The 20,801-nt window shown below is 44.5% G+C and overlaps 1 protein-coding gene across 1 annotated transcript in view; it reads left to right on the top strand.

Annotated features, from left to right (window-relative positions):
• The first annotated feature begins 3,375 nt into the window (after nucleotides 1-3,375).
• Nucleotides 3,376-20,801, top strand: part of kirrel3a (kirre like nephrin family adhesion molecule 3a) — a 259,729-nt gene continuing 242,303 nt past the window's right edge. The window contains exons 1-3 of the mRNA XM_041174294.1: nucleotides 3,376-3,418; nucleotides 3,934-4,083; nucleotides 5,731-5,880. Coding sequence (XP_041030228.1) covers nucleotides 3,376-3,418; nucleotides 3,934-4,083; nucleotides 5,731-5,880 — 343 coding nt within the window. The remainder of the gene's footprint in view (nucleotides 3,419-3,933; nucleotides 4,084-5,730; nucleotides 5,881-20,801) is intronic.

Genomic DNA, 20,801 nt, shown 5'->3' with positions numbered 1-20,801 from the left:
AAAGTGCGGGCGCCCTGTGAAAGCAAAACATAAAAACAAGTAACAAATGGCATTTTGTGTGGGAGGGCAGGTGGACGGGGATGGTGCTGGGGAAAAAGGATTGGAACATAAATTTAAATTTTTTTTTAAATAAAAATTTAAAATTGGATAAAAATGGAGGCGACAGTTCATGGCCTGAAGTTGTTGAACTCAACATTAAGTCCGGAAGGCTGTAAAGTGTCTAGTCGGAAGATGAGGTGCTGTTCCTCTAGTTTGTATTGGGCTTCACTGGAACAATGCAGCAGGCCAAGGACAGACGTGTGGGTATGAGAGCAGGGGTGTTGAAATGGCAAGTGACAGGGAGGTCTGGGTCATACTTGAGGATTGAGTGAAGGTGTTCTGCAAAGCAGTCACCCAGTCTGCATTTAGTCAACAGCTTTAGACCATGAACCCTCCCCTCCATGTTTATCCAATGTTTTATTTTTATTCATTTATTTATTTTTAATATATACTTTTTATTTATTTTCCTACCCCTTTTTCCCAACCACCCCATCCCCCCCACCGCCACCACCACCCCACACGCACACACACACATACACACGACCATCTGTCACTTGTTTTTATGTTTTGCTTTCACAAAGTACTGACCCTTGTTCTGCTATTAACATATTGTGCTTAATCACCTTTATGCCACTATCAGCACCTTCTTTAGTCTTTAACACTACCATTAACACTCCCTTTGTCCTGTGCTCATGACATCTTTGTCAATCTCTTCTGAGCTCCCACCTATCCCTGGCCTTCTATTTTGCTCCACCTGCTCCAACCCTGTTAAACAGTACAAAATCTATCACATTTCTACTTCTCTTCAGCTCCGGAGAAGAAAACTTTCCACATTGACTGCTTGGATCCATGGTAGAAGACCTCGCACTTACCTTCACATCAGATTTCACTTGCCATGGGTTTTCCATTCCTTGACCTGGTATTTTAGAAGAGACATTAAGCCATTAGCCAAGTAATGCTCATTGAAATGTTAAACATTGCTCTGCCAATGTCACGATGATTTCTAGTGCAATGTCTTTTTTGGATTTGGACTAGGGTTGCCAACCTTCCAGTCATCTCTCAGAATGAAGGATTAATCCCCCAGATACTCCTGTGAGAGACCTGGGAGATTCTCCCATTCACTCCTCTAGGCACACAACAAGCATCAGGAATTAAACATACCCAGAATTCAATGTGATCCTGGTGCATGCACACTCCAGTAACACCATGTGATAGAGCGATTTCTGGTGTGCAGAGAGTGGTGGGTATTATAGCCATCAGCATTGACCGTGAGAATGGATGTGTTGGCCAATCAATGGTGAGAGTATTTGGACACAGTAATTGGTTATGGGAGGTTATGTGATGAAAATGGCCAGAATATTGCCTAATTAAATTTGGCAATGAAAGAGGACTTGGGCAATTGAACAGTGTTGGACAAAATGTAGACTAAAGAAGACATTTGTGTTTGTACAGCACTCAGGACTTCTAGAAGCACTTAGCTGCCTATATTGAAAAGGTGGCAGGTAATTTATGCACAGCAGGTCCCACAAACTGCTATATGATTATGATCGGTTAATCTGCTTGAGTGATAAATATTGGGAAAATCAGAACTCCCCTGCTCTTCTTCAGTATAGCACCATAGAATATTTTACATCTATCTGAGAAACAGGTGCGGCTTAAGCTTAACATCTTATTTGAAAGTTGGCACCTCTGACAGTGCAGCACTCTGTAGTACTACACTGGAATGTCAGCCTGGTTTAGGATATGACTCAACAACCTTCTGACTCAGAGACAGGAGTGTTTCCTATTGAGCCATGGTAGGTGAGTGAGACTTAGGCAGGGTATGGAAATCCTCTGTCTGGTGTGATACCAGTGGCTCAATAAATGCAAACCAACAAAGGTAAGGCCCATTGCCCACCTCTGCTCAGTGAGCTGGTCTTGGGTGGATAAGGGATTGGGAGTAAGCACTGCCATTGGCCTGAGCATCTCTCATACTTGGGACAGGAGGATCAACTTGGGTTCCCGTTCCTGTTCACCAATGACTCATACCAGGAAATGCCTAGGTGTAACAGGCTGCTGATTATCCAGGTTATATCAGGCACTTGAGCAAGATATCGGAGAGTCCGGGAGAAGTAGGGATCTGTAAACCAGCTAGAAGTCATCAGCTTCAGAGGAGAGAGAGCTAGAAATTGTCTGAAGGGGAAGGGGGAACATGAGAAGGAACCATACTGAATAATTGTGATAAAATGACCTTGCAGTCTGTGGCTCGGTTATAATTATTAATATCGCAATTTGTCCTTCCCTCTATAAAGCTTTGGAAACAAGGATAAACATCTTTAATTACAGTTTGATTTGCTGCAGGAAGATTTTAGAGCAGTGTCTTTTGTTGAAAGGATTAACATTACACTGATAGAACAATAGAGAGAGAGAAACATTACAAGGTCGGGGTGGTGGAGGCAGGTTCAGCACTACACTTAAAGCAGGGCACATGGGGAGTAGGGTGGGCAAGAACTGGAAGATTTGTAATTATGGAGCAATATTTTAAGAAACCTCAGCGTGATGTCCCGAGGAGTCCATGTAGGAGTTGCCTTACATGCATGCACAAACAGACACACATACGTGTGCACAGACACTTGTGTATACATGTCCAAACACGTGCACACAGCACACCACATACTCTCGAAAACACAATCTCAGGCATACAGGCAGCATAATCTTACACACACGCAAACATGTGCATGCATCAATCATTGGGGTGAACATTACATGTGCAACCTGGGCACCAAGTAGGCTGATGCCTGCTGTGCCAGCTGCTGTTCTCACCCAGCAAAAAAATCAGAGCAGAAACATGGAAAGCTGCTGCACGGAACTCCAGCTCACTGGTCCCCACATACTGACTGTAAGATACACAGAGCGTTACTCCATCACTCTGTATCTCCGAAGCACACAGCATTGTAGATTCCATCAGCAATGTGTGAAAGTAGAACTACAGGTGACAAGTGAAGAGCGAGGGCAATAAAAATGGAAATAAAGTAAGTAATTGATTATCTTGACTTCATGGTTTGGGATCCAATGTAGTTTTCTCTCTGATTTTCTCCACTCCACTCCACTCCTCTCTGAAAACACTGCTTTGTGCTGAAGCTTCTCCCTCTGTACTTTTTCTCAGGTTATGGTGAAGAGCAGGTGTCAACAGGTTATTGGATCATGTGTGGCATCACAACCAGTTTCAAACTTGTCCTCAGCTGATGTTTTTTTAGCAGGGTTTATTGGACAGTGATGGGGAATGGGAAACCCCTCACTATCTTGGGAACTGTTCTGTCAGTTGTGTTGTTCTAATGACTGAGATCACCAAACCCAATGGCAGAGAAATTGAATCTGGGAGATCCCTACCTGATTGATTGTGAGCCTTGGCTCAATGGGTAGCTCTCTGTCACCTCTGAATCAATAGATTGGGTTCAAGTCTCAACCCTGTATTCAGCAGTACTGAGCCTTTCATATAAGACATTCAACTGTCCTCTCAGCAGAGGGAAGGTGAGGAAGAAGTATTTTTTTTACACAGTGAGTGGTAATGAACTGGATCTTATTGTTCATGAATTTAGGGGAAGTGGAGACCAGCAATGATTTCAAAAGGAAATTGGATGGGCACTTGAGGGAAATAAACTTGCAGAGATACAGGGATAGAGCAGGCGAAATGGGACTGACTGGATTGTTCTGTAGAAAGCTGTAGATAGTCAGAATGGCCTCCTTGCCATGCTGCCTCCATGACTCTGTGTTTGTGGGGGTACATTTGTGTGGGTTTGTGTATGTAAGTGTGTGAGGAAAAGGGAAAATAATTGACTTAGATTATGAAGCACGGAGAGAAATTGTCACAATTTTCAGTTTTAAACCCATGTTTAAATCTGTTCTTTCCGTCAGGCCATGCTTCCTCATTCACCCTACAGCCTGAGGACAGAGTTGTGGTCGCAGGTCACCCGGTCACCCTGTCCTGTGCAGTTGCAGGCTATCATGGAATTGTTCTGTGGACAAAGGACGGCCTGGGATTGGGGGTCGAGAAGCAGCTGCCAGGTAAGGGGCTCACATGCTGGATTAGCTTCAGGCACAGCACCTCAGGCTAGAGTGATGTGCTAACCACTGAGAGATAACATTCAACTTAACCAGCTATCACAGTCAGTAGTCCAGAACCTGGTCCAGACAGTTTGGCCGAGTTGTTGAGCTATTGTGCGGTGTAATTAAGCTCACAGCTCAGACCCATTCAAATTCCCCGTGAGGATACAAACTAAAGCCTTAGTCGGGGCAGCAATAAGGCGAGGTGAGATAGGGTTGACAGCGCTGCTTAAATGTATTCCTGGATGTATTACCACCTCTTGACATGTCCATCCTGACAGGGCACCACTTTCACAGACCAATTAGAAATTAAAGAGAGTCACCATTAACCCATTGGTTAATCCTTCATTGTCAGTCAAACAATCTTTACGCCACCTCCAAAATTTCATAATTGATAAGCAGAAGTTTAAAGAAATTTGGAAAAAAACATCATGTTTCAATGCCCTGTGAATTTTCTCTCTGAGTTTGCTCAGGAGATTAATCTCAAATTCTTGGAAACTCCAGGAAAATCCAAGGTGGGTTCATGGAGAGAGAGGCGGGAGGGGGAGGGTGTGGGAGGCAGCATGTGTGGTTAATGAACCAGCAGAGATGGGGGGATTGTAGGTGGTGGAGGGGGAGGGTGTGCAGTTCCTCAAGCCTTAAGGCTAAGGTTGAGCTCATCAGATGAGTAGAGTTTACAGGCCAAACCAGAGTGACTCCACAATAGGCTAACACACCAGTACTGGCCTCAGTTAAAGGGGACTTCCAGGTAGCACAGCAATCAAGCCCTAAACAAATCCTCTAGCTATATGAACCTGATCATTAGGCAAACACTGTCTGGTGTGCACAATAATTGATGACTTAGTAATTGTTCCTATTAAAACAACACATTAATTAGTGTTTAAAGCTCTTTGTAGATTCTACCTGCTATTATAACCCTGCAGGACTGAATACTGTCAGTAGAATTCTTCAGTGATGAGCCGACACAAACAGAGTTGCATCAAATGGTGGAAAGCAGGTATTGCTGCCTTTAGTGTTGGCCATGACTCAGTTGGTAGCACTTGCACCTCTGAATCAAGAGTTCTGGTTTCAACTCCCACTCCAGGGTTTGAACACAAAAATCAAGGCTGACAGTCCAGTGCAGTACTGAGGGAGTGCTGCACTGCCAGAGATCCATCTTTCGGATGAGACATTAAACTGAGGCTCCATCTGGCTGCTCAGGTAGATGTAAAAGGCCATATGGCACCATCTGAAAGAAGAGGAGGGGAGTTATTACTGGTGTCCTTGCCAATATTTATCCCTCAATCACCGTCACACAAAGAGCAGATTATCTGGTCAGCATCATGTTGTTGTTTGTGGGAGCTTGTTGTGTGCAAATTGGCTGCTGCATTTCTTACATTAACAACAGTGACTGCACTTCAAAAAGTAGCTCACGGGCAGTAAAACACTTTGAGACGTCTCTTGGTCATGAAAAGCACTGTACAAATGCTCTGCTGTATCAATCTAACTGAGCTTTGCACTCAGCTTTTCTGTCGCTTGTGAATTAAATAAATTGGAGCCCTGAGGGAATGTGCCATGTCCAGAGCTGTGCTGAAAGTAATTGTGCTGGCTGTTTTTCCCCTCTTGCAGGCTTTCCACGTTACTCCATTGTGGGAGACCATGCCGCCGGCGAATACAGCCTGCGCATTGAGAAGGCAGAGCTCATTGACGATGCAGTATACGAATGTCAGGCAACGCACGTGGCCCTGCGTTCCCAGCCAGCCCGGCTGACGGTGTTGAGTAAGTTGTGCCCTGTGTGCATGTGTGAGTTATATGTACCTGAGGACTTGATGTATACTGGCACAGCATGTCTGTAAGGAACCTACTGTTCAGTAAGGATGAGTTCAAAGACAGTATTGAGAACCCAAATTGAAGCATAGGATCCAAGTTCCCTACCATTACAAACTTCAAAGTAATTTATTGCTCAGCTGCTTTGAGACTAGTCTGAAAAACCTGATAAGGCACTTTATGAGCATAAGTCTTTTTTTATTCTCTACATCCTTGAGGCAAGTTAAAAAAAATAAAGTTGACACACATCTCACACACTCTTACACATTCACCTATTTACATATAGCCCCTCGCACACACACACACACACACACACACACACACACACACACTTACACATGGCTGTTCCTGCTTTTATTGAGCTCTCTTTCAATTATATTCTGGGGTTCCTGATTGAACTAGATGCAAAAAATAAGTAGAGGCCCACTTAAATTGCAGAAGAATTTGAACACTCTCTGCATGTCTGCCATGGAATGAATAGCGAAATTCACATACATTTCATGGTTGCCTTCATACAATATAGACACCAGAGTATATTAATATTTTACCTCCAAAGCTTAGAAATACATATTTATGCTTACCTCCTTAAAACTGCTATCTTATTTGTGGAATGTCAGCAGCCACCAGCAGCTGCAGTTGACATCTTTTTTTCCTGAGGAGTAAATACTTGACCCTCCGTTGGGATTGCACATTCTACATCTACAGAATTGTAAAGCAGCTTTTTGCCAAATTGTGGAGGTAGGGAAACTGGTTGGAGAGATGGTGGCGTACTGGTAATGTCACTGGATTAATCATCCTGAGGCTCCAGGCTAATGCTCTGGGGACTTGGGTTCAAATCCCACCACAGCAGCTGGTGGAATTTAAATTCAAATAATAAATCTCAGTGATGGTCACCAGGATGCTATCATCAATTGTCATTAGCAACCCATCTGGTTCATTAATGTCCTTGAGGGAAGGAAATCTGCTGTCCTTATCTGGCCTGCATGTGACTCCAGGCCCATAACAATGTGGTTGACTCTTAACTGCCCTCCAGCAAGCCACTCAGTTCAAAGACAATTAGGGAAGGGCAACAGATGCTGGCACACACCCCCTAAAGGATTTTTTTTAAAAAGTCTGCAATAAGTTCCCAAAACTCAGTCACTTTTGATGATACCTGACAATCTGGCCAAAGCCAAGTAACCAGCACGCTCCTAGTCACCCTCTTTCTGTCATCCAGGTTAAGGAGAGCAGGATCAAAACACATATGCACTTATTTTCAGTCAAACTGATTTGCATTGTGTGCCATAAATACATTGTCACAATAAATATGAACGATTGTCACATGGTCACATAAAGAAGTATGAAAAATTTTAAGCCGAATGATTTCATTGGTGTTCACATTTTATTTAGAATGATACCTAAGCTTTTAAAATTTTTAAATTGTCTGTTTTTAATTTTGTGGACAATCCGGTGTTTCATGATTTCCATAAAATCTGCCAAATCGTAAATTGCATCGACCCCTAAACATAAATACCTGCACGCAGAGCAATCTTAGTCTATTTTGAGCTTTTCCTGCAATGAAGAGGAATTTGGAAGGATGCTCCGAGTGCTGGTTAGTCAAGGAAGCATCATAGTGAGTGTTGGTTCGTAAATGGCGCTAACAATGTTCAGTATGTTGTGTTGTGCAAAATGGCAGAAAAACTCAAAGAGCAAGGCATTAATACTGCCAGATCTGTTTGGTATTAGTGAAGCCAGTAATTTTAACGAATTTCAGTACTGCCGGAGGTCTTGTGGCACAGTGGTAGCGCTCTGACACCTGGGCTAGCAGCTCTGGGTTCGAGCCCCTGCTAGGACTTGATGGCCATGGAAAGTGCGTTCATAATGTGGTCAAATGGGTTGATTATCAGCCTATGGCAGTTGGTAAGAGTGGGAGAGTTCCCTGGTCAGCCGTAATGCAGAAGACTATGGCAAACCACCGCAGTACCTCACCAAGCATAACCATGGACCAATCACAGAAGTCTATGGTTGCCAACGTCCTTAGAACATGCTACCTGAAGAGAGAGAGAGAATACTGCTGGCCAGGGAGCCTGTTGTGTTGTTAGGAATAAATGTGTCAGCAGGCAGGAATAGCTTGCTGTGAACCTATTAGCAGTCATGACGTTAGCACTCACATTCTAGTGTTATGGCTGGAAATTTTATGCTGGGCTGAACTTTATGAGGTGAGCCATGAAACCCACACTTGCCACCTAAGGGACCCACTTGGCAATTTTATCACAGGTGGTCTCCTAATTGGCAACCTGTGGGCCAATCAGAGGACCAGGAGCCCTGACAGCTCAGCAGTGCCACCCGGAGAAGTGGTGGCTGCTGAGATGTGCAAGACACCTCAGCAACTCGGCTGGTAAGTAAAAACAAAATGGAAATTTTGCCGGGATGAGAGTTGGAGGGAAACCCCTCTGGAGAGGTCATTGGGGCTGTGCAAGCTGCCTTCTCCCCCAGCCACTTGTTCCATCAAGCCACCTTCACCGGCCATTGCTGGGTGGCTGCCTCCAATTACCTAGCAGCCTTCCCAGATGACAGGGGCTTGCCCTGCCTTTGGCAAAATGCTGACGGCAATGTAAGATAGCCGCTAACTGGGCCTTTAATTATGTAAATCGATGACCTACCTCCTTGGGGTGGGCAGTCTCTCTTCAAGCAGTCCCGCCATCAGTAAAATGCCCCGATGGTGAGGCCGACCACCTCAGGAAACCAATTTGACCCAGCACCCTGAGATTTGAACAGCCACCGTGCCTCCCACTCCAGCTCCCGGGACCCAGGTTGGAGTCATGCCTAGCACAAAGGGAGATGTTTGTGGGTATTGGAGGTCAATCATCTCATTTCCAGGACATCACTGCAGGAGTTCCTCAGGGTAGTGTCCTCGGCCCAACCATCTTCAGCTGCTTCATCAATGACCTTCCTTCCATCATAAGGTCAGAAGTGGGAATGTTCGCTGATGATTGCACAATGTTCAGCACCGTTCACAACTCCTCAGATACTGAAGCAGTCCACGTCCAAATGAAGCAAGACCTGGACAATATCCAGGCTTAGGCTGCCAAGTGACAAGTAACATTCACGCCACACAAGTGCCAGGCAATGACCATCTCCAACAAGAGAGAATCCAACCATCACCCCTTGACATTCAATGACATTACCATCAATGAATCCCCCACTAGCAACATCCTGGGGGTTACCATTGACCAGAAACTGAACTGGACTAGCCATATAAATACTGTGGCTATAAGAACAGATCAGAGGCTAGGAATCCTGCGGTAAATAACTCACCTCCTGACTCCCCAAAGCCTGTCCACCCTCTACAAGGCACAAATCAGGAGTGTGATGGAATACTCCCCACTTGCCTGGATGAGTGCAGCTCCAACAACACAAGAGGCTCGACACCATCCAGGACAAAGCAGCCCGCTTGATTGGCACCACATCGACAAACATTCACTCCCTCCACCATCGATGAACAATAGCAGCTGTGTGTACCATTAACAAGGTACACTGCTGAAACTCACCAAGCCTCCTTTGACAGATAGATAGGTTATGTGAGTGGGCGAAAACTTGGCAGATGGAGCTTAATGCAGGAAAGTGTGAGGTCATGCATTTTGGTCGGAAGAATCAAGAGGCAGACTATTATTTAAATGGAGAGAGACTCCAAAAAAGTGCAGCACAGAGGGACCTGGGTGTTCTTGTGCATAAACACAAGAAGTTAGCATGCAGATGCAGCAAGTAATTAAGAAGGCAAATGGAATTTTGGCCCATATTGCTAGGGATTTGAAGTTTAAAAATAAGGAAGCCTTGTTACAGCTGTAACAAGGGTGTTGGTGAGGCCGCACCTGGAATACTGTGCTCAGTTTTGGTCCCCGTATTTAAGAAAGGATACACTGGCATTGGAGGCAGTTCAAAAGAGATTCATTAGACTAATTCCTGTGATGAAGGGGTTGACTTAACAAGAACGGCTAAACAGATTAGGCCTTTATTCATTAGAGTTTAGAATAATGAGGGGTGATCTTATTGAAACATACAAGATTCTGAGGGGACTTGACAGGGTAGATGTTGAAACGATGTTTCCACTAGTGGGGGAATCTCGAACTGGGGACATAGTTACAGAATAAGGGGACACTCATTTAAAACTGAGATGCAAAGGAATTTCTTCTCTCAGAGGGTAGTGAATGTCTGGAATTTTCTACCCCAGAGAGTTGTGGAGACCAGATCACTGAAAGTATTTAAAGAGGAGGTAGATAGATTTTTGAAGTATCGGGGAGTTGAGGGCTATGAGGAGCTGGCATGAAAGAGGAGTTGAGACCTGGGACAGATCATGATCTTATTGAACGGCAGGGCAGGCTTGAGGGGCTGAATGGCCTACTCTTGCTCCTATTTCTTCTGTTCTTATGACAGCGCCTCCAAAACCCACGGCCACTACCATCTAGAAGGACAAGGGCAGCAGATAGATGGGAGCACCACCACCTGGAAGTTCCCCTTCAAGTCACTCACCATCCTGACTTGGAAATATATCGCTGTTCCTTCACTGTCGCTGGGCCAGAATCCTGGATCACCCTCCCTAACAGCACAGTGGGTGTACCTACATCACATGGGCTGCAGCAGTTCAAGAAGGCAGCTCACCACCACCTTCTCAAGAGCGACTAGGGATGGGTAATAAATGCTGACCCAGCCGGTGAAGCCCACATCCCATAAATGAATTAATCAAGAAGTAAAATTCTTGCCTGTGTCACTGGGGCCTGAGATCTGGTATGCCTTGTGGGACAGACCTTCCAGCAGATGCTCAGTTAGTCCCAACATTTCTGTCAAGGTGAAAGGAAATTTCTTGATGATCCAATGTGTCCTGACGCAGGAAATCGGAAGGTGCCAGATTCAGCCCTGGTCTGTGTGGAGTCAGCTGATCTGAACTTGGACAGCAGATGGACTGACCCAGTTAGCCTCAGTATCCTTGTTGCTATCCTGATCTCCGCAGAAAATCGCACGTCTGTTTTTTTTAATGAGACTAGGGGATCAGGACAGCCTGTGATACCCCCATGATTTCAATTCCAGATTTGTTTTACTCCATGATTTCCTCCTTTCATTTCCTGCAGGTGATGGTTAGGTTTGGTTCTATAGTTCTATCTAGGTTTGGTTCTATCAGTGCGATAGCCCTCAGATACCTCACTCAAGCGCATATGTTAGCCAGTGTCATCAGGCAATTCGCCTATGGGAGTCCTCATGGCTGAGCATGATCCTACACACCCTGCACTTTGCAACAGAGAAATTGAGAGATAACGATCAGAAATAGGAATTCTGGTTGTAGTTTTCTCCTGGCTAGCCCAGGATATGCAAAGGCAAACTGTACACCACCCTTTGCCACAGTACAACTCTAGCTAAGGCCCAAAGCTAGAAAAAAGAAAATAGAGAAACTTGAGCAAGAATGCTCAAGGAACCAGCAAGATTAAAAATAAGTAGGGAAAGCGTGGCAAGATACATCAGGCATGGACATCTGGAATACACCAAGAGTGAAATTTAAAAGCCAACAGATCAGCAGAAAGGGGTCGCTAAAGGAGCAAAAGAGTTCCTCAGTTTTCGAAGATGTCCAGAATAATTGTATTTAGGCCATGAGGTGAGTCTGGATTTTAATACCGTGAGGCTATAGGGAGGGGAAGGGCAGTGAGCAGGGTTGGCCAAGTTGCAACCCGCGATGGCCATCATAGTATTAAAGTAGGAGAGGAAGGCAAGGAAGATAACTGGATGAATTCCTCGCTGTGGATAACAATGTACAAATGTTGCTGGTGGTGTGGGAATGGTGGTGGTGGGAGAGGCATGTTGGAGGATGTCTCCTGGATCTTGCTGGATCTCCTTCAGGGATCGAAGAGGAATTTTTCAGATTTTCTTTCTCCCTGAATTGAGTCTGGACTTTTCCCCTTTTTTTTTAACTCTCTCACAAAATTATGAGGCTATTAGGATGGTGGGAGGGGGGTGGGGTTGGCAGTGGAGGGGTGGGGGGCGAGGGTGTATTGATGAGTGATGAGTTGCACCATAATGGTATGGGGCAGGCTCAATGCACCTGATGGTCTCCGTCTGTCCCTCATGTGTTAGGACGGAGAGGGAAAGGTTGAGGTCTGGACCATGAGAGAGGTATCATCAGCTGCTTTGGAGAGAGAAATGGGGTTAACATTTCAAGTTTGTATGACTCTTCTTCAGTGTCACATAGACTCGAAATGTTAACTCTGTTCCTCTCTCCACAGACCTGTTGGGTTTTTGCAGCATTTTCTGTTTTTATTTCAGATTTCCAGCATCTGGAAGGAAGTTGGTTGCTGTGAATACCTATATGACAACAGTGACCAAAATTTGACGTTAATTGACTGCAAAATGCTTGTTGATATTCTAAAGTCGTGATAAAGGGTTTATAAATGCAAGTTCTTTGTTGTGTGTCTGGGCTACGACTTCCTTTCCTTATGGTTAAGAACATCGCCTTGAGCCAGCTATCACTGCAAATTTGAGACTGTTCTTGTGGGAAACAGCAGCACAATTCTATTAGGACTATTCGATAGGACTACTTGTGAATGTTACTGCTCTGGTTCTGACCTGATTTCCTGAAGATCACGTCAGTTTTACTGCAATGCCCATTTGTGTCAGGGGGCTGGTGTTAGTTCACCCCCATCTCAGAATGCCAGGGTGACTCTCTTTGGGATTACTATTATAGTTGTAACCAGGAAAGCTGATTTCCTGTGCGCACATGGAATGTACTCATTTTCTTCAGAGTTTAAACTTCACGCAGTTCATTTTGTGAACTTGCTTTCCCAATTAAAGTGGAGCTTCACATGATGGGAGCATTGGGGAAGGTAACGGGAATTCAGTGGGGCAGAAGTCAGCATGATTTCCCAGGATAGTTAGAAATGTGACCTCGTGAAGTCCATCCTGGTTTTAACAAGACTTTGTACTCTGCATTCCTTCCTTATACATGGCATACATTTCACAGGAAGCAGCCATACACAGAGTATTTGAGAGATTGTCTTCTTTACTCTTAGGCGAATATATTTCTCTTGGCTCTTTGCTCGTCATTAGCTTACCTCTCCTCACTTGGCTGCCTCCCAGATTGGCTCCCTCTTGGCTTTATGTGAGGCTGCTTATCCTTTTCATTTTCAAGCAATCTGCTAGGTCGCTGCATCCACAACATTGTCTGCCTGTTTCATGGGCAGTGTGTTTAACTCCTTCAATGTTGCCTGTTCCCTTACACAGATGATAAAGCTAAGGAAAAAGCAATGCTGACATCTCCTTATCCCAGGTTGCTCTCTCGGTGAGAAAATGGTGCCCACGGGGAGTGCAGAATGGGATATTGTAGCCTATGAACAGATGGCTGTGTTGATATGTCCCATTCAAGCATTGGATTGCAGATTCACCTAGTTAGTTGTTGTCTTTTATCTTTATTTGCACTGCAATATTTGGAAATAAACTTCCTTTAATATCAACCTGCTCACCCAGAGTGGGATATGGGCTTTTTTACACAGTAACTTGTTGTGGTCTGGAATGTACTGCCTGGCAAGATGGTGGAAGCAGATTCAATAGTAACTTTCAAAAGGGAATTGGATAAATATTTGGAAAGGAAAAAAGTTATAGTGCTATGGGGAAAGAGCAGGGGAATGGGACTAATTGGACAGCTCTTTCAAAGAGTTGGCAGAGGTACGTTGGGCCTTGGCCTATGCTGTATGATTCCATGAACTGAGCCACGTTGATCAGGTAGGACCCATCTTCAGCGCTTGTGCTTGGATGGTTGAGGAGGCAGTGGAAAATGGCCCCATCGGAAACTTTCAGCTTGGCTCTGTAGGGAGCATTTGAGACAGAAAGTTGCGGGCCTGAACACTATAACAGAATCTGAGGTGCTTCTCACCTTGGTGCATTGCTGAGGCAGTGCTGCACAGGTGGTGACATTAAACCCAAGCTCTCACCTGTCTGTCCTGGTGCTGAACAGGGTGTAAAAGATCCCATGGCATGAATTGATGAGCAGGGAATTCTCCTGGTGTCTTAATGTGATATTTTTCTCTCGACCAATGCCACCAAAAAAAAAAATCTCATTTGCTGTTTCTGGCCTCTTGCTGTGTACAAAATGGCTTCTGGGTGGGTGGCGAAGGCCTCTCTGGCCAGTGACAGTCTAAGATAAATGTGTCTGAAGGGCATGGTCTGTGAGTTGTTGCATTTGGTCTTGGGGTTGGAAGGAGCGAACAGGGACTCGGGGGTCAGACACAGTCAGAGGAGGCATCTGGATTCATAACAGTGGAAATTCAAGTCTCACTGGGGTCAGTGGATGCTCTCATGTGTAGGCGCCTCAAAAAGTGAGGCTGCAGCTGCCCTCGAGAATGAGAGGGGTCGGGGTCAGGGTCAGGAGGGGCATGGGCACGTCAACATTGAAAGGAACAGGGGGAAGAACAAGAATATCTACATAAATAACAATCAGGTCAAGTGTAATGAGAGAAGGCTAAGTGGTCACAGGAGGGGGTGGAATTAGGAGGCACTGACTGTGGAGGAGGATGGGAGGAACTTGGTAGATGACAGAGAGAGGTTGGAAAGTGTTGGACGCACATAAATTTGAGACTCAATCTTCAATTGCTATTATAAAAATTCAATTGCAGTTATAAAAATCTTTTGACAAAAACGATATAGGAGGGGTCTCAGAGTGGGTGGGAGGAGTTAATGACTCATCTCTTGGGCCAAGTGAAGGGGCACCCTATTAATCATTTGTTCACTTTATGGAGAACCAGGCTCAGCTGAGTACTGTTCTTGAGCTTCCAATGCCCATTGAAAGAGCTTTGCTCTGTGACTCAGGGGTCATATTCCTGCAAGAATCCATCAATGTTTGGAGCTGGAGTTGAGTGGGTGTGATTGGATATCTGCTGCTGACAGAGGCAGGAAAGAAGGGATAGGGATGAATTCCTGCAAGGGGCATGACAATCTGATAGCTATCACATTCCAGGCAGAGTAAGCAACATTTGTTGAATCTATCGGTTTTCTCTCTTTTGATGGCTGGAAAGCCCCAAGACGTTTTTGTCCACAAACATTATTTCTCTCCAATGTTCCGTGTTTCCTGAGAGCATCAATAAGTAGCACTGCCCACTGTCTGACCTGATGTCGGTTTGATCATTTGAATGAGCTACACAATGGTTAAATGGCCATTATAGAACCTAAATAGCACTCCCTTGTCCCATAACCTTAGGCAACTTTAATGAGAATGGTAACTTCACCCATGCCCTCACCAAGTCAGTGTGCATGGCAGCTTACAAGTGGAGTATGGTGGGTCATTCATCCTTTTCCTGCACTGCAGGCTAGTTCTTTTTTGGGTGCCATGGGCACTCATCACTCCTGTGGCCTTATCCTAAGCCACTGTGGTCAGATGGGAGGGAATCCTACACATTGGACTCTAAGGGCAGAATTTAGCCATTGGTTGGCGGGCGGGCTCCACTGACTCGGCAGTGGGCGGGGAGTCGAACCTTGCTGCCGAAACGGGGCCAGCCGCCATTTTAAGTGGGCGGGCCAATTCAGGCCCACCCAGCAGCCTGCCTGATGAGAAGCGCTATGCACTTCCTGTGCGGTGGGGGGGGTGGGGAGGTGGGGCTGGGTGTGGGGCGGGGGGGGGCGAATCCCTCACTCTCAAAGTGTGCACTGCTCCCTGAGGCAAAGTCCTGTCTCAGGGAGATTCGTGAGAGGTAAATAAACTCTAAAAATAGAGAAATATTAAGATTATTAACCTGTCCCCCTCAAGTGACAATGTCACACGAGATGGGACATGTTAATAATAAACACATAAAATTTATTAAATTTTTAAAAAACGTACATGAAACTTCATCCCGTGAAGTTTCATTAATAATCTGCAGCCCGCTGGGGCTCCTGGCCATTGACAGGTTGGCGGGCGGACAGCTAATTTCGCCGTCCACCCGCCTTCATGAATATTTAAAGGGACCAGGATGACGTTGGGGTTTCCTCCCGATATCATACCATGTCATTTTCCCCTTGGCGAGCGGGGCCCACCCCCAAATCGCCGAGGGGAAAATCCTGGCCAAAGTCTGGTCTAATCAAGGTTCTTTTAAAATCCATGCTGACTATTAATTCTTATATTTCTCTTTTCCAGATGCTCTTCTATTCTCTCCTTTAGTAAGGATTCCATTATTTTTCCTGCCCTGATGTTACGCTGCCTGCCCTTTAATTCCCTGGACATTTCCCTTCCCCCTTCTTAAATATAGGGATTACATTAGCTATCCACCGTCCCTCTGGCATGACGGCCGGAATTTTGACGTTGGTGTCCTCAAATAAATAATTTTTATCTTTCTTTATTTAAAATTCCCAACATGTACTTAATCTCCCTGAGGCAGCTCCCTGAGGCAGTGCCTCAGGGAGATTTCTGTGCTCTTTCGCGTGCATGTGCAGGCTTCAACTCTCCCTCTTCCTCTACCAGCACAGGTGGCACTGAGCTCTACCTGCCATGCGTCACGCTGGGCGGGCCTTAATTGGCCTGCCTGTGCCCGCTTCCGACTGGCCCTCCCAACAATCAGAAAATTCTCCCCTACATCTTTAATAAATTATTGAATATGCGTCATAATACCTCTGCTGTTCCTCCCCAGATTTTTTGGTGTTTTTTTTAGTTTTAAATGAACTTATCTCATTGCTCATCTCATCATTCAATGTCATGTTTACTTGTTCTGTTCCCCTTGAAAACACTGATGAAAAATAGTTATTTAAAATATTTCTGCCATCTCTCTATTTCATTACCTGTGGTAATATCCTGTCTATTCTTTAATAGTCCTAGACCATCACAGCCCTCATTTTTTTATTGATCTGCCTGTAAAATATTTTACCATTTTGTTTTATGTTCCTTTATAATTTAATTTCATAGTTCCTTTTTGCCTTCCTAATTGATGTTGACTTCTCTCCCAATCTCTTTGTATTCTCCCTTATCGTGCACTCCTCTGCTGTCTACCTACTTTGTGTTCGCCTCTTTCTTAACCCTCAAGTGTTCCCTTATATCTTTATTCATCCAGAAGTTTTCACTTGTGTTTAGTTTGTTCTTTCTTTTTAGCGGAATCTACTTTCCCTGCACTCTATTGAAACCATTTGAAATGTTTCCCCTTGCTGTTCTACATCATTGTTTGCCAATATTGTTGCCCAATTTATTTTCCCAAGTTCTATTCTTAACTGCTCAAAATTAGCTTTTTGCCTATCTGTTAACTTGCTTTTCGTTATACTTATGTCTTTCTTGATCATCATCTTAAAGCATATTGTATTTTGGTCACTATTTCCCAGATGTTCCCCTACTTTTACTTCTCTTATTTGCTCCCGAATCCTACAGAGCGACTTACATTTCTACCTTGTGTCCATTTCCTGATCTGCTCCCCATCAGTTTTTTGACCCTCTTCTATGGAAGATCCTGACTCTTGATCAGTTGTAGCTACACAGGCTCAGGCCAATCTCTGGGCCTTGCCTTGTGGGTTACTCTCCAGCCCATGCCTACACGGTCATTGTTTGACTGCCACTCTCCTCTTTAGAAGGCCCACCTTTTATCTGTTCATCTGCTCTAGCTATAGCTGCATCTCTAACGTCCCGTTGCTCTAAGCTCCTGGAAACTCCCGGCTACATGTTGCCTTTCCAAAAACTCCCTTTCTACCATCACAGGAACTGTCCAAGATCACAAAAGGTGCCTTTTGTGTTTATAACTGCATGTGGTATCCCTCTTTGTGCTCTATGATCTTTCTGTGACATTTGGCATTGTTGACCATACTGATCACAGAATCATAGACTCATGCAGCACAGAAGGAGGCCATTGTACCTGAGCCAGCTCTTTGAAAGAGCTATCCAATTTATTTTTGAAAGTTGCTATTAAATCTGCTTCTATTAACCTTTAAGGCAATGCATTGTACATCATAACAACTCACAGCATAAACAAAATTCTATATCTTCCTCCTGGTTCTTTTGCCAACTATTTTAAATCAAATAGCAGCTGAAAATCAGATTATCCGGATATTTTATTACATTGTTTGTAGGATCATGCTGTCTGTCTATTCGCTGTCCCATTTCCTATATAGTGACTACACTTCAAAAGTATTTCTTGCTCGTGACCTCCTGATGTTGTAAAAGTTGTTGCACAAACATAATTTCTTTGTCAGAGCCCCTAAAGTCCCCTCCTTGTGGCACAGAGTAAAGGATTTTGTCTTTGAGTCAATTTGGACAATTGATTTCACACTAGGCTGCATTCTTCAAATAGGACCAATCATTAGCCTTGTGTTTTCCAGTCATTTATTTCATTGCTGTTTGTGGGATCTTCCTGTGTCCAAATTGGCTGCCATGTTTCCTACACTACAACAGTGACTACACTTCAAATGTACTTTATTGCCTTAAAGCTCTTTGTGAAATCCTGAGGTTGTGAAAGGTCTTATAGAAATACCAGCTTTATTTTCGTCTGAACCCCCAGTGGGCATCTCCCCATTGCGAAGTGGTTGAAATTGAGAATTATGAGTAAAGTGAGCATTACCAGAGTGGCACAGTTATATACACTTCCTTTCTCAAGGTATATAGCAACCTTGCTGTGATGTAGAGTGTCTGTCAGAACACCAGCTCTGGATCTGGTGCTGTGATGTGCATTATTCAGCATGACAGACCCTTCCTCAACAACATTCAGTTGCCCTAGAAGTATGGTACTACTGTCAGGGTGGTATCATGATTTGTTTTACAATGGGAGAGGGTTATTGTGATAGAAAGACCCCTGCCAAAGAGGTAGTGTACTTTTATTATGAAATACAATTGGGCTGACTCCTCTGCTCTGTATGGTGGAGGATCGCTATCGTGGCTAGCACGTTTAGTGCCGCATAGTATTAAACCAAATTGACTGCTTCGGTTGCTCTTGAATAAGGTGGTGAATCTTGAATTGTAATGCTCTTCATGAAGGCAGGGGTAATTATAAGGCCTGTATAAGAACTGATGCTGCTTACGGCCAGCTTCAATTGGCCATTAATTCAACGAGAAGCCTAGTGTCTCTGAAGAGCACTGGCTGAGAGGCAGAGATGGCTCATTTATCTCAGTCGAATTCAATAGGAGTGTCTGTTCTGATGGCTGTAGCTATTGAGCAGCTTCCTGTGAACTGGAGGGTTGCTACAATCAAGGCCGCTGATTGGGGTTTGTGCGAGCCCCAAAATACAGGTAAAAATTCCAGGATTGTATGGAATTGAAATTTAGTCAGTGTAAATATATGGCCTGTGGTTATTAAAGGCTAAAATGTTCTCAATGACACTAAACATCGAGGAGGAAAGACAAAATGACCCTTCTCTCACAATCTCATCTGTTAAATGGAGCTAATTGAGAAACACTGGCCATGAGATCTTCTATCAGTAAAGCAGTCTGATTCTTCCAACTACACGGAGTGATGGTATAGCATTGGAAGTAGAGCCAGCCACTCCATGACTGATAAAGAAAGCAAAAACTTGGAATCTTTCACAACCTCAGGATGCTCCAATGCTCTTTACAGCTACCAAAGCATTGCTAATGAAGTGTAGTCACTGTTTGAATGTGGCAAACACAGCAGCCAATTTGCACACAGCAAGCTCCCACAGACAGCAATGTGGTGATGATCTGATAATCTGCTCTTTTTCAGTGATGATGCTTGAGGGCTGGCAGTGTTAAGAAAGCTTTTAGAGACAATAGTTCTGGACAAAATTCTGACAATCACTTGGACAAGTAAGGATTCATTAGGAAAAGCCAGCACGGACTTGTTAAAAATAAATTCAGTTTAATTAACTTGACTGAGTTTTTGAGTGAGTTAACAGGAGAGAATTGATTAAGGTAGTACAGTTGATGGGGGAGGGGGGGCTTCCAAAAGGCATTTGATAAAGTGCCAAATAATAGATTTGCCAGCAAAGGTAGAGCCCATGGAATAAAAGGGACAATAGCAGCATGAATAGGAAGTTGGCTGAGTGACAGGAAACCAAAAGTAGTGGTGAAGGGTTGTTACTTGGACTGGAGGAAGGTTGTATTCCCCAGGAGCTAGCACTATGACCACTGCTTTCCTTGATCTATAATTAATGAATGAAACTTGGGTGAGCGGGGCACAATTTCAAAATTTCCTGACTGTATACAAATGACTGTGTTGTGCGATGAACTGTGAGGAGGATGGTGATAGACTTCAAGAGGCCAGAGAACAGGCTGCCGGAATGGGTTGACACATGGCAGATAAAATTTAATACAGAGAAGTTCGAAGTGATACATTTTAGTAGGAAGAACTAGGAGAGGAAATGTAAAATAAAGGCCAGAATTTTAAGTGGGATGCAGAAACAGAAAGACCTGGGGGCATATGTGTACACATTATTGAAGGTGGCAGGACAAGGCGAGAAAGTGATTAAAAAGGCACACAGGATCCTGAGCTTTATAAATAGAGGCATGGAGTACAAGAACAGATGAGTTACGATGAACCTGTGTTAAACTCTGATTCGGTCTTAAACGGAGTATTGTGTCCAATTCTGGGCACTGTACATCACAAAGGGTGTAAAGGCTTTAGAAAGATTTACGAGATTCAAAATCAGAGTTCAAAATCAGAGAAAATGGGGAGAATCTGTTCGCCAAAGTAGAAGGATTGAGGGCCAGAGGGCATCAACTTGAGAGAGAGAATTTTCTCCCTGTCGGAGGGAGTTGTGTGGGGGAGGACCCAGTTGGGGGCACGCATCCAGTCTCCACCCCCGACTGGGTCCGTGCCGCCATTTTACCTGGGCAGGCCAGTTAAGACCTGCCCAGTGTGAAGTGCACCCAGATGTGCTGTGCGCCTCTGTATGAGTGGCAGTTGGGGGGTTCCTTGACTCGGAAGGCACAGAGGTGGCTCAGGGAGATAAGTTTTAAGTTTT

Source organism: Carcharodon carcharias, chromosome 25 (genome assembly GCF_017639515.1).
Source record: "Carcharodon carcharias isolate sCarCar2 chromosome 25, sCarCar2.pri, whole genome shotgun sequence".
NCBI lineage: Eukaryota > Metazoa > Chordata > Chondrichthyes > Lamniformes > Lamnidae > Carcharodon > Carcharodon carcharias.
The sequence above is the reverse complement of the archived record's forward strand: the minus strand, read 5'-3'. Positions and strand labels throughout refer to the sequence as shown.